Raw genomic sequence first — 13,527 nt, forward strand, 5'->3', positions numbered from 1 at the left:
TACAGAATAGCCAAATGTCTCTGAAGAAGCAGCGCACATACCCACAAACCAGCCGTCGTCACACTTTTCCATCACATCAATGACGTCACTTTCTCTGAGCTCCAGCTCGTCTTCGTTCCTAGGAGTATAGTTATACAGAGCCTGAAACCTTAAACAGGACAAAGGAATGTGTTTAAGAAAATCTCGACAGCTTTGTGAAATATGGAAGATAGAACAATGTTCATTCTACCTTTAACATTCCTATTCTTAACAATATTAGATTGGGTGGTACATGTCTGGTAAACATGTAAATAGCAATATTTAGATCTTCACAGGCATTAGACCACTCTAACAACATTTTGAAACTCACGAGGAATGTTCATGAGAATTGTAACACTCGTAAATTGGATTACAATATTTTAACATTTATAACTCAGACCTGCATTTCAATTGTCCAGCCATCTAATGTCTGTCATTCAGCCATTCAATAATAGTACAAAATATAAAATAAGTGATATTTGCATTATTTAACCATTTAAGAACAAGAAGGAATCACAATTTTGGCTAGCCATAATCAGAATCAAACAATTGGGGCTTGAGAATTGAATTTTCCAAAGTTCTAAATTGTAATAAAGTGTCTCAGACATGTCTTTTAAATCACTATATCTGAATTTCTCTACAAAAGAAAATCATTTTTTTACCAAGAGGAATTCTTTAAATCAATTTAATAATAGTTTCATTCCATGTTTTCTGAGGATGCAGTATTGGAAAATTTGATGTAATTAGCCTATGAAGTTGAGTAGATGTATTCTATGTGCCGTTATTACTGAGTCAATTTCAAACAGATTATGGTCATGTCTCTGCTTCAAATGAGTGTGGAGAAATTGTATTTGATTTTAAAACTCTCTCTTGAAATGATTTTATATAAAAAAGAATTGTTAATACAATGCTACCATTTTCCCTGCCTGAATTCTTTGACAGCATATACTGTGGTAACATTGATCAGTAATGAATTCAGACACTGAATTTGTGGTAAGAAAATAGCATACATTACAATAAATAGTAACATGGACTGGTATCTTTGGAAAATGAAGGCAGAAATTACTGTAGCTGAGAAGGTGAAGAAGAATTTAATATGGAATTAACACGAAAACTTCTTCATAATAGTACTAAAATATTACCAGTACTGTGAGGGGGATTTTTAAAAATTAGGAATTTGTTTCTACTGCTTTCTGTAACAGTCATGTCATTCTGCTAATATGAGAAAATAATAACTACATTCTAGGATATTTTAGATTTTGTAATGGAAACTTTAAAAAGTTGATAATCTTGACTACTGCTCTGGAACCAGAATGACTTATTTTTAATTACTTTATGAGTCAGAAAATCATATTTTGGTAGAACAAAACTATTCTATCCTTTGAACTCAAATCTAATGATAGCAACAGTGACCCACAGGCTTCCCCCTGTTCATCCACCATTTGGATTGGGGGAGCTGGATAGAGTTGGCTTCAGGGGTTCTAGGAGAGAGGTGAGAAGAGGGGGTGCCTAACACCATTCCCTTGAAAACATGGTTTTCCCTGCCCTGGCACTAAAGCCTGAAATGTCAACATTAGAGGTTTTTTCCCCTGTTAAAACTTCATCCTTCCAGTAAACCTTATAGCCACTTACCATTCTTTTGAGCATGGGCTTCTGAGGCCTTTTCTTGAGAGAGGTGTTTGTGATTATGGGGAAGGACAGAGAAACGCAGCTAGCATCCCAGAGCAGTGGCCGAAAAGACAGGGAGCCGTGGCATACACAAACATCACCTGATTTGGATGTTTGCATGCTGCCAGCTTTAGTAGAGGGAGTCAATTCATCTTGTTTTTTTGTGTTAAGAATTTGATTTGAAGTCTGCTCAGGTGAAGGGGTGATACCTTTTGTCTATCTCTGGGGGAAAGTTCATGGTCCTTTTTCCAATTTCACATTTGAGAGAGATTGGTCATTCCTGGGCTGCTGTTCTGATGGATATACACAGCACCTCTCACTTTGGGAAAACTGATTCTTTTACTGAGATTCTCAGGCTTGAACACTGCCCAGGCTCATCTCCAGCCACTTATGGAGACCAGTTACCTAAGGCTGCAAGCCCCAGCTGCTGGAAAGAATCTCAAGGTCTCAGAGCTAACGCAACAAGATTGGCACAGACTCCTTCATTTTTGTGGAATGAAAGCCAACATGTTTGTCCAAAGTTATTTACCATTCTGGTTTCATTAGGCCACAAAAACAAAACAAAACAAACCCAAGGAGTTTCATGGAAACATAAACACACCTTCAGGAAATCCTCCTGCCTCTGCTGGCTTTCAAAATCAGTGCTGTGTGACAGGAAATGGAGTCAAATCAGTTTTAAAAAATGCTGTTCTGAGATGTGTTGGTGAGATGAATGATGGTGGTGGGGAAGGATGTCTCAGAAAGAAATGTGTCTTTTAAACAGGAAATGCTGAGCCAAACTGGAAGCCCTCTCTATAACTTGCACTTTTTCTAGCATATATTTCACTAAAACTCTGAATTGTAGTCACAAAATACTATGTTCCTACTTTTGCTCAAAACTTATTTTTAAGCCAGGCGTGGTGGCTCACACCTGTATTCCCAGCACTTTTGGAGGCCGAGGCGGGTGGATCACAAGTTCAAGAGATTGAGACCATACCAGTCAACATGGTGAAACCCCATCTCTACCAAAAATACAAAAAAATTAGCTGGGCATGGTGGCACGTGCCTGTAATCCCAGCTACTTGGGAGGCTGAGGCAGGAGAATTGCCTGAACCCAGGAGGCAGAGGTTGTGGTGAGCCGAGATTGCACCATTGCACTCCAGCCTGGGTAACGAGAACAAAACTCCATCTCAAAAGAAAGAAAAAACTTATTTTTAAATGAAAGCAACTAAGCAACACCCTAAAATCTCAAATTCAGGCTATAATCAAATATACATTTAATAAACAATGTTTTATAATATACAAATCAGGACTTTGAAAATGTAACATCTTTTATTCACAAACACTTTAAAAGCTCTTTGATATATTGGTAATGCAATAAACCTAAACAGCCCTTAAATTTATTTTTTATAATGTGATCTTATCCTCGTTTGGGTAAATAAGAGAACAAACAAAAACTTTAGAATTGTAAGTCATTTTTAGCATTTGCCAATTAAGCACTTTTTTTTTTTTTCTTTCGAGGCAGGGTGTTGCTCTGTTTCCCAGGCTGGATTGCAGTGCTGTAATTATGGCTCATTATAATCACTTAACCTCCCTGGCTCAAGTGATCCTGCCACCTTAGCCTACTGAGCAGCTGGGACTACAGGTGCATGCCATCACACCTAAGTTTTTGTTTTTATTTCTGTAGAGATGGCGTTTAGCTATGTTGCCCAGGCTGGTCTTGAACTCCTGGGCCTTGGCCTCCCAAAGTGCTGGGATTACGGGCATGAGTGACTGCACCTAGCCTTAAGTGAGATTTTAAATGATTATCACTTGTAACCTGTTCTTTCCAAAATACAGACGTGCCCTCAACAAGAACACCTTTCTGGCTGTACTCTGTAAGAAACAGTCTCGTCAGGAGATTCTTTTTCCTAAGTTTCAGGTCTGTGGGGAGCAAGGAAGGACTTGATGGTGACAAAGGCACCAGGCCACGTGCCAGGACCTCCCACAAAGAGGAGGCTTTGGTTAGCTTGTTCTGCTCCAGGCCAGCAGAGTGTGGGCAGTGGGTCAGGATCCCCAGCGTGTGCTAGATGTGCTGAGTGACGTTTAGGTCGGTGAATGAGCCTTTCCGGGGTCTCATGCTTGACTCTCAGTGTGGGCAGTAGCCGACAGGAAGTTGATAACTCTTGAACACTCTCTGGGACAAATGGGCCCGAAAAAGAGAATCTTCAAGACAACGTGTGACACCTTCAGGCTGACTTAACTCATATATCAGAAAGGAGAGGAAATTTGAAAGGAAAGTTTGAAAAGGCATTTTCCTGGTGCTGTGGAAGTAACAGCATGTAACTGAGTAACAGTGTTTTAATACTGCCATTTTCAAACGACTCTTCTAAGCATATAACTTTGGAATTACATTATTAACATCACTTTAGGTCTTTTTTACATTTAAGTCTCTTCTACTGTCTCCCAGAGGGGTGAAAACAAGGTTAGACCATTTTCTATAAGCCTTTGAGGCTTGTAGTTACTTGTTACACGGCCAGCAAAGCAGGGAGGGAGACAGAATTATCCATCTTAGGAAGCACTGAAGCATTGGAAAGTTTTTCTGTGTTTCAATTAGTTCTCTTCTCAGAGAACTATGGGTTCTTTTAAAAATAGATTTCTGATCATTGTCATAAAAGATGGAGACTATTGCAATTTCTTGTAATTTAGGAGGCCTCGTGTTAGTTACTTTGGTCTTTCACTTGCAAAGCCGTACCGTCTGACATTTTGGTACAGTTGTCCATTTTGTGGGTCAAGGTTAGTCTCGAATTTAGAAGATAAGAAGAATACTTACGGTTCCCCCCCACCTTGAATATTTTCATGAGTAAACACAGGACGCTGTGGCTGAAATGAAATGATTTTCAATGTAATCAATGTTTAAACTGGTACTAATTAAAAGATAATTTGGATAATGGCATGGTATTTTCTTGACATTTAATATTTCCTGTTGTAAAAAACCAAGAGGAAGAAAAAAAAAGGGTTTCTGCAGGATTTATAATTAAAATATTTAAAGGGAGCTTTAAATTAAAGGAAAATACTCAAGGTCAAATGTTTCGAACATGTCTACAATCTCATCTGCTCAAGCTTTAAGGAAAAGTCGGGGTTTGGTCCCACTGATTTTTCAAAGGCCAGGAATAGGGTGAGAACACAGACAGCAAACCATTGGAATAGGAAGTATAGACACCTCCATACAACCGTAGTGTCCAGCGTTTTCTCAAACAAGCAGAAAATAAACCACATTTAGTTTAACAGCAAAGTACATTCATTCTTTCAACCTTTCCTTCACAGACAACATTTTCACATACAGTATACAGGAAAATGTCAATAAGCACACATCCCATGCTGCACTGGAATGAACATTCTCTGTTCTCAATGTGGAGAAAAACATGCATTTTTTAAAAAGAGAAAACAGAACTTTGGAATGCAACGAACAATATCCAGGTAACATGTAACATTTTACCTTAGAAGAGAAATACTGGTAGAAATTTCCAGTGCACTGAACTCTCAAAAGAGTTTCTTTTCTTTTTAAACTAACCATCAAGACCAGTATCTGTAATACTTATAATATTGGAAATGACAAGCCTTAGCATCCCATATACCCACATTAATATTTCAGTGAATGAAAGTTGACACGTTCGTTGAATATATAAACTCTGTAATTTATATTGACTACCTAAACTTTACCTTTTAGGGGAGAAATACATACAAATCATTCATAACACATTTTAAAAGCATTTGCTTCTAAATAACAGCTATAGGGTAAAATCAGAATTTGCATGGCAATTATATAAGTGACGTTTGATGACTACTGAATTAGCTGTTAGATCCATGTCCTTAGACATTGGGACCAGTTCTTAGATTTCCATAGTTATGAGTGGATTACTGATAGGATGGAAATCTTCCTGCAAATGGTCCATAGAAACCCCACTGGTCCAAGCTTGGATGGATAACTCTGAGGCTCCTTTTGGTCTATGAGTCTATGATTTATCCCCTTCTGAAATTCTCTATCCACCCCCTTTCTATCCTACTTGTCTGTCTAGCAGAAGACTAGGTACTCACAGCACAAACTGTAAGCTTTGGCTCTGTTAATTGGAAACCTTTGGTAACAATATTCTTAGAAACTTCAACAGTCTGTGGATTGAATATTTAAAACTAGACTGCGTAAGAATTACTGGACACAAGTATGACTGAAGAGTGTGAAATAGTTTACTCCTAGACATCAATATAAGTCTACTAGCAATGTGTCTTGGTTAAATGTAGAAGATATTCATATTTTAAGAAAAATGATAACATTTTCCAGCCATCTTAAAAGTCATCTAATTCAAGAGATTATTAAATCAATTTAAATATATAAGCTGGTAATTAATTGTAAGTCATTGATAAGCCTATATCATATTACCTATTTCAAGATCTCTTCCAATCCAATAAAACTTTATATATGTATAAAACTTACATGCAGAAGTGAGATTTGTATACATCAACTGCCCTTAATATTATTTTGTAATAATTTTCCAGTCTTTTTTTCTTAGTCGTCTTTCTCGTTTTAAGTGCCGGCAGAATTACGTTCTCCCATGTGTGTCCACATATCATAGTTTTCTTTTTTTTTTTTTGAAGTTGGAATTGGTCTAGTCTTTTTTTCCTGCTATCATAAATAGCAATGCTATACACATTTTTTTTTATGCAAAGAGCTATTTTCTTCCTCTGAACTATTCTTCAGAATATATTCCCAGGAGTAAAATTTCTGGCCTAAGAATATGCATTAAAGCCACATGATTTTGCAAATGTACATGTTAGTCACTGAAAAATACTGTGCTCAAAAGCGATTTGAAAATGTCTGATATGCACACTTGTAATCATACACCAAGATAGCTACTACTCTCCCCAAAACAACTGTAGCACCATTTGCAGTGTATAATCCTTATAAATAAGAAAATGTTATTTCTTCTTAAGAGAAAATGTTGTGTAAAAGGTATTTCATTATGCTCTAAAATTAGTGTACCTGTTTTCACACATTTAAACCATTTTAATATTTTAAAATTGAGTCAAAATTTCAACTTCTGCATCACGGCATCTGATGCTTTGTAGAACTGGTTATTTCATTTCATTGCTCTTTGGTTAAAATGTGAATACCACTTTAAAAATCAAGTTGTTCATGAATATCAAATAATCTACTTTTAAAGTCTGTATATCCCTTTTTAGTTATCATCACTGTAATTCTACTTGTTTAATTCCTTTAACTCGACCCACCTCATCAGTCATTTAAATGAACTGTCTCGCTGACCATTATGAAAATGTGATTGCTGCAAGTGTGCGGCTCCCTGGATCCCATGTCCATGGCTGGGAAACGTATGTTTCTGCTCGTGGCAGCCAGCATCATCCTGGCTATTTTTTTTTTTTTTTGAGACAGATTCTTATTCTATCACCTGGCTGGCGTGCAGTGGCATGATCTTGGCTCACTGCAACTTCCGCCTCCCTGGTTCAAGCGATTCTCCTGCCTCAGCCTCTCTAGTAGCTGGGATTACAGGCATATGCCACCAAGCCCAGCTAATTTTTGTATTTTTAGTAGAGATAGGGTTTTACCATGTTGGCCAGGATGGTCTCGATCTCTTGACCTTGTGATCTGCCCACCTCAGCCTCCCAAAGTGCTGGGATTACAGGCGTGAGCCCCCAGCCCCCGTCCTTCTACCTGTCTCCCAATATCTCTTTTCCCTTCCTTCATATCTTTCAAACCCAGCCCCTCTTTTTACCCACAAATCATCAGTTTTCTATACTGTTCACATCCTGTGGCCAGAATCAATCAAGACTTTTCTTAGCAGAGAAGTTGTGTGTGTCTTATAACGGCGAGTTTTAGAACTTTTCGAAGCTTACCTTTAACAAGAATCACCTCCATATTAATGTGGATAACTAGGAGACAGTTTTGAGGAAACCTGTCTAATCACAGTACTTGAATTATTCTTAAAACATTTGACTAGTCAGGAATGAGTACCATGAACAGTTATTTGTGATGGCTCATCTGTGTCTTTTTTTTTTTTTTGGGTGTTAACCACCATATAACCCTGGGGATGCCTCTCACCTTCCCTATCTCTGAAATTAATGAGTTGGACAAGATGATGGTTAACCAGGTCCCCTCAGGGATTCCATGAAGGATGCATATTTCCACAGATATTTCCTCTGCTGTTTAAGGTGTACTCATCAGCTTTACACACTCAGTTGTCAGACAGCTGTGACACTGACATTAATTGGTTAATTCTCATGTATCTCAGCCATGTAAAAAAAATAATGGTTACAATTCAACTCCATTTTGCAGGTTAGTAAACCAGAAACCAAAAATACTGGATAATTTCTTAATATGACAAATAGGTAAAAAACAAAAACAAAAACAAACAAACAAAACAAAAAAAAAACAAAAGAAACAAGATAGTAATTTTGATGTGAGCTCTTGATCGCATGAAAGTTTACTATGATGGAATAGTTGGCCTAACTTGGCTAAAATCAGCCTCTGAATTTTGACCCTCAGGTAGGTGCTAATGGGCCTGCACTCTGCTGCCACCTCGTGGTGAGCAGTGGCAGCAACAAGCTAAGAGTTGTTTCTGCTTTATCCGCCCGTTTCTATCCAAGTTCCCAAGCCTGGATTAATTTTAAGAGCCTATTATGAAGGACACAGAGTGACGTGGAATAGACAGTCATCTATTTTTCCAACCATGTTCTTCCCTTCTCACATTTTATATTCTTGAGAAAGGATCCCTTGTAAGCCACCAGCCTTTTTGGTCTGTGTCCAGTTCTATCTGTGCAGGCATTTCCATTTCTCATAACTTCTTCGCCGTTTTAAGATAAATATAGAACAAAATATATTTGTGACATTCAAAGAGAGTTACATGAACCGACCATAGAAAGATGGCTTTCAACTGACACATTACAATCACTGTACTGGACATTTATTTTGAGCAAGAGTTATGCTTATATTTCCTTAATGAATCTTAAGAGTAGAATAAGAGAAGATCCAAAGAAGCATGATGTTGTTTTCATGCTATCCTAAATATATATATTTTTTCTGTAGCCCTAATTTTTTTTCTGTAGCTATTTTTAAATGTTGTCAAAAGTGGATACAAGAGACAAGTTTTAATCACATGCTCATTTCCAAAGCTAGAACCAATCACAAGTTACTGTTCATAAGGAAGCTGGTTTGAAATATCATGGAGTCTCTAACATCAGTAAAATATATCCTTTCCTATCTTAGCTACAGTCTGTTGAAAGCCATCTAATTTATCAAAGCTTCTGCAGTTATCTCTGGAGGCTTAGCTATATTTAGTATCAAATAATTCTCTTTTTTTTTTTTTTTTTTTTTTGAGATGGAGTTTCGCTCTCTTTACCCAGGCTGGAGTGCAATGGCACGATCTCGGCTCACCGCAACCTCCGTCTCCTGGGTTCAGGCAATTCTCCTGCCTCAGTCTCCTGAGTAGCTGGGATTACAGGCATGTGCCACCATGCCCAGCTAATTTTTTGTATTTTTAGTAGAGACGGGGTTTCACCATGTTGACCAGGATGGTCTCGATCTCTTGACCTCGTGATCCACCCGCCTCGGCCTCCCAGAGTGCTGGGATTACAGGCTTGAGCCACCGTGCCCGGCTAGTATCAAATAATTCTTAAATAAGGATTGCCCGTTACTTTAAATACGAATGCAGAAAAATCTCTGACAGCAATAGAAGCAGTGCTAAAGTGTTTTTTGTCATTTTTTAATAAAATATTAGTTGTAGTACTTGCTAAGCAGAATTAGATGAAATTGTCCTAATAGCAATACCATGCTTATGTTTATAGGCCTATTTTTCCTTCTTAAATTATGAAGGTAAAACATAACTTTGCACAAATCTAAAAAATAGAATATGATCCACACAAACACACATATAATCTGACATACAAATACACAATGTAAAAATCAGGTAAAAAAAAAATCTTAAGGGGTACCAAAGTGTACCATCTCACGGACCCAAAGGAAATTTATGGGTGGGTCCTCTTAACTGCGAAAGCAGCTTGTTTTTTGCCTTGACCCTCGAGGGCCATTCGGGAGAGTCTAAGAATCTCTACAAATTGGCATTCCTCTCTCTATGGCAACACAAAAGTCGACCTCAGCAACAAAATGACAGCTTCCCATGCAATGCAAAAAGACTAAGTGTCACAAATACAGAATAATAGCTACTTATTTTTAGAAATGGAAAACGAAGACTTCTTTGAAATCAAGCCCTTGAGAACGTGAAATGCAGACGCACAGCTATGTGACGGGCCAGTTAAGGTTGAGTCGGGGTCCACTAAAACAGAGATGGGAAAAGGAATCCTGACTTCCGTCTGGATGAGTATTTCCAAACTCCTTGGCTGCACTCCTTAGAATTGACAGTAAGTACCATTTAGAGTCCATGTCTTTTAAAGCACGGTAGCTATTATAGAACTAAGTAGCTAAGGGAAAGTAATTTGACCTTTAAGTTCAATCAAAGCTGGCAAGAATTGGGAAGTGGAGAGAATCCAGAGAGCAGTACGGGGAGAGAGGGTGCACCCAGAGAATGTAGTGCACGTGACTAGAGCAACAGAAGACTTTAGACAAGAACGATGATTAAAAAAATACCCAAACTGAGTGACACAGAAGCAAACATGAATGGAAGTGTGTGAGTTCAGTACTGCATATGCTTGGCAACAGTTTCGTTCTTGGCAGGAGAGACGGGGACTAGAAAGCAGTGATTTCGTATAGATCCATGAGACAGATGTGGACCACAACACACACGACACCCTTATTTACAGTAGAGAATCTGACCATGTCTTTGTGGATCTGGGAAACCTCATGCACAGCTAAAAGGGAAGCCCATCACCAGGTGGTCACTTCATCTCCAGGGTATCTCCAGCCTTACTTTGAGGCCAGTTCACAGCAAAGACAACGAAGGAAGAGCCAGCCCCTGAGAGGGGTGGTCAGGATGTCTGGCTCAAGGTGGAGGCATGCTGACCCTACCCTGTGGGAACTGCTGAGCCCTCTGACAGGCGAGCCGCAGGATTTCTTAGACATCACTGGGCTGCGAGGAGGCTTACCCAGGACACACATCTCGCTTTTTAGGTCAGCCTGGAAAAGCCATAAGAAGTTAGTTAGTTCTCATCATCACACAGCCTTTAGGAGGAGCTTTCTAGGGTTGCTTTTTTCCATGCACACACAGCATGCCAATCTCCTGAACCACAGCAGGGCAGAGAGGGTTAACAGCTCCTCCAGCTGCTCATACAGTTTCCACAACACAGGCACCAGCTGCCGTTTTAACACGGGACCCACGGGCACAGCAGAAAAAGGTTTGTAGAGGAAAGCTGGTATAAGGAAGAGGCCAAGAACATATAAGAAATGTTATGTCTTTTTTTTTTTCAAGACAAAGTCTTGCTCTTTTGCCCAGGAGGGAGTGCAATGGTGTGAGCTCAGCTCACTGCAACCTCCGTCCTCCATGTACAAGCAATTCTCCTGTCTCAGCCTCCTGAGTAGCTGGGATTACAGGTGTGTGCCACTACACCTGGCTAATTTTTGTGTTTTTAGTAAAGATGGGGTTTCACTGTGTTGCTCAGGCTGGTCTTGAACTCTGACCTCAGGTGATCTGCCCGCCTCAGCCTCCCGAAGCACTGGGGTTACAGGTGTGAGCCACCGCACCCGGCCAAGAAATGTTATGTCTTTAACAGAACGCTTAGCAATTGGGTTCAAGATGCTCTCAAGCCTGACCTGCTTCTACGTGCTTATTGAAGAGACGCAAGGTGAGAGAGAGGAGAATTTGGCTTAACGCCCATCAAATTTCATGGACTGTGTCATATATTTGTGGGAGGCAAAATTTTCTAACAAACATGTGAGAAGAAAACAAGGCCTTTTTGGGGAAAACATGGTGAAAGATAATGAGATACTCAAGTGCTTTACCTGCAGGCTTGAGTGTGTTAGTGTTCTTTCAGAGTAAGATCTTTCATATGACAATGAACAAGCTGACCTTGTGTGTGTGTTTCATTTTCCTTCCAACAGCAGACAGGATCTGGCAGAGCACTGCCTGGTATTTGATCTGGCTTAAGAGAACTTTAGTGGGAATAAAACACGCTTAAATAAAAGCATGTGGTTTTCTCAACTCTCATTTAGAAAAGTTTTCCTAATTCTCAGTAATGATTGCCCTCAAATCCCCAGCCTCTTGGGATGAAATTTGTTTGGCACCATTGCTTAAGGGCCATGGCAGACAACGCTTCATGCTCTCCAAGTCCGTTCTCTTCTTGGTCCTCAGTAACAGGACTAGGCTGTTGGGTAGGCATGTGGCCATTCTGGATAAAGATCCCATTTCCTGACTTGTAGCTGGACGTGCCCATGTGATAAGCTGTGACAGAGGGGATACGTGCAATTTTTGGGACATGGCCTTCAAGGGAGAAGGTGTAATTTCCTCTCTTTTCTCCTTCCTGCTGGTTCATGTGCAACAGGAAGGAGAAAAGAGGAGAGATTACACCGTCTTCCTGGAGCAACTCTTTTCTCTGCTGGGACCCATCGCAGAAGCTTCTCTCTAAGAATGGTGATGAACCAACATCAGATGGAGCCTCCTGGGTTCTCTGATGACTGCGGAACCACCATATCAGTCCTGGAGACCCTACATTTATGTGTAAGAGCAATATATTTCTACCTTGTTAAGCTATAATTATTTTGAGTTTTCTGGGACTGTGCCTACCCCAGTCCTGATGAATACAGGGGTTCTATACATATCAGAGCTCTTAGAGAAAAAACTTCCATTTAGCTGTTAGAATGATGTGGATGATAATAGCTGGAAAGACCACGTGAACATATTAGGAACAATCAGGGCCTGATTTCATGTTGGAAACTACCCCAGGGATCCCTTTCTCATGGGAATGCTTTAGGGTGATGAGATAATTTGTGGGAACACAACCCCTGAGTTTCTTGGAAGAAACCCAAGAAAGAGCCTCTCACTCTCCTCAGAGAGCTTCCGCTGCAACCTCGGTCCGCACACTGCAAGTCTCCTGCAAAATGGTCTCTTGAATTGAAACGGAAGCTCAGCTTACAGAGGAGCTGAGATTTATACTATTTCTTGTTATGAAAAATCATGATTTTAAAAACAAATGCTCAAAAGATGGGAAATATTGGATTCAGATTTATACATCAAACATAATTTATGTATCTTTCCGTCATCTGTAATCTATAAAGTGGTACTAACTTTGACGTTTATGGAAGATTTTGGCATTGCCTTTGTTTTTATGGAGATTTTCAATGTCTTAGAAAACACTTTAAAAGAATGAAATTGCATGGACTTAACGTACATTAACAGTGGTTTATAGGAGTTGATAAAAATGCTGTTACAGTGATTCCATGCATGCTGTACTCTGTCTATTAAAACATTAGGAAAAGTTTATTTTCTCTTTGATTTCAGTGCTCGGTTCTTTCTTTCCTTTACAATGATCATCAGCATTCTTGAAATGGAAGAAATAAAAAGGCCTTGGCCTCAGACTGACACAGTCTGTAACTGGGTCAGATGTGGAATTAAACTCTAATGGCCTAAAATTTGGAGTTGATTCCATTTGTACTCAAATTTACAGGCACAAATAACTTCAGTGAATACATTCTTTCAATGACTACAACATAGGTTTATAAGTTTTAAAAACACTCAGCGGGAGATTCAAAAATCAAGATTTGCTCTTACACAGGAGAAAAAATAGAGCAGGCGTCCCCAAACTTTTTACACAGGGGGCCAGTTCACTGTCCCTCAGACCGCTGGAGGGCCGCCCCATACTGTGCTCCTCTCACTGACCACCAACGAAAGAGGTGCCCCTTCCTGAAGTGCGGCGGGGGGCCGGATA

At 39.5% G+C, this 13,527-nt stretch overlaps 1 protein-coding gene across 12 annotated transcripts in view; it reads right to left on the minus strand.

Moving 5' to 3' along the window:
• The window catches only part of SORBS2 (sorbin and SH3 domain containing 2), a 234,529-nt gene that overhangs the window by 16,906 nt on the left and 204,096 nt on the right, over positions 1-13,527 (minus strand). For 11 of the 12 annotated variants that reach the window (XM_074396724.1, XM_074396726.1, XM_074396728.1 and 8 more), the window contains 2 exons: positions 4,478-4,527; positions 42-148 (listed from right to left, as the gene is read on the minus strand). In XM_074396724.1, the coding sequence (XP_074252825.1) occupies positions 42-148; positions 4,478-4,527 (157 nt within the window). Of the gene's footprint in view, positions 1-41; positions 149-4,477; positions 4,528-10,675; positions 10,784-13,527 lie in introns of all 12 variants that reach the window. The other variant, XM_074396725.1, reaches the window with a different exon arrangement.

Source organism: Saimiri boliviensis, chromosome 3, assembly GCF_048565385.1.
Source record: "Saimiri boliviensis isolate mSaiBol1 chromosome 3, mSaiBol1.pri, whole genome shotgun sequence".
NCBI lineage: Eukaryota > Metazoa > Chordata > Mammalia > Primates > Cebidae > Saimiri > Saimiri boliviensis.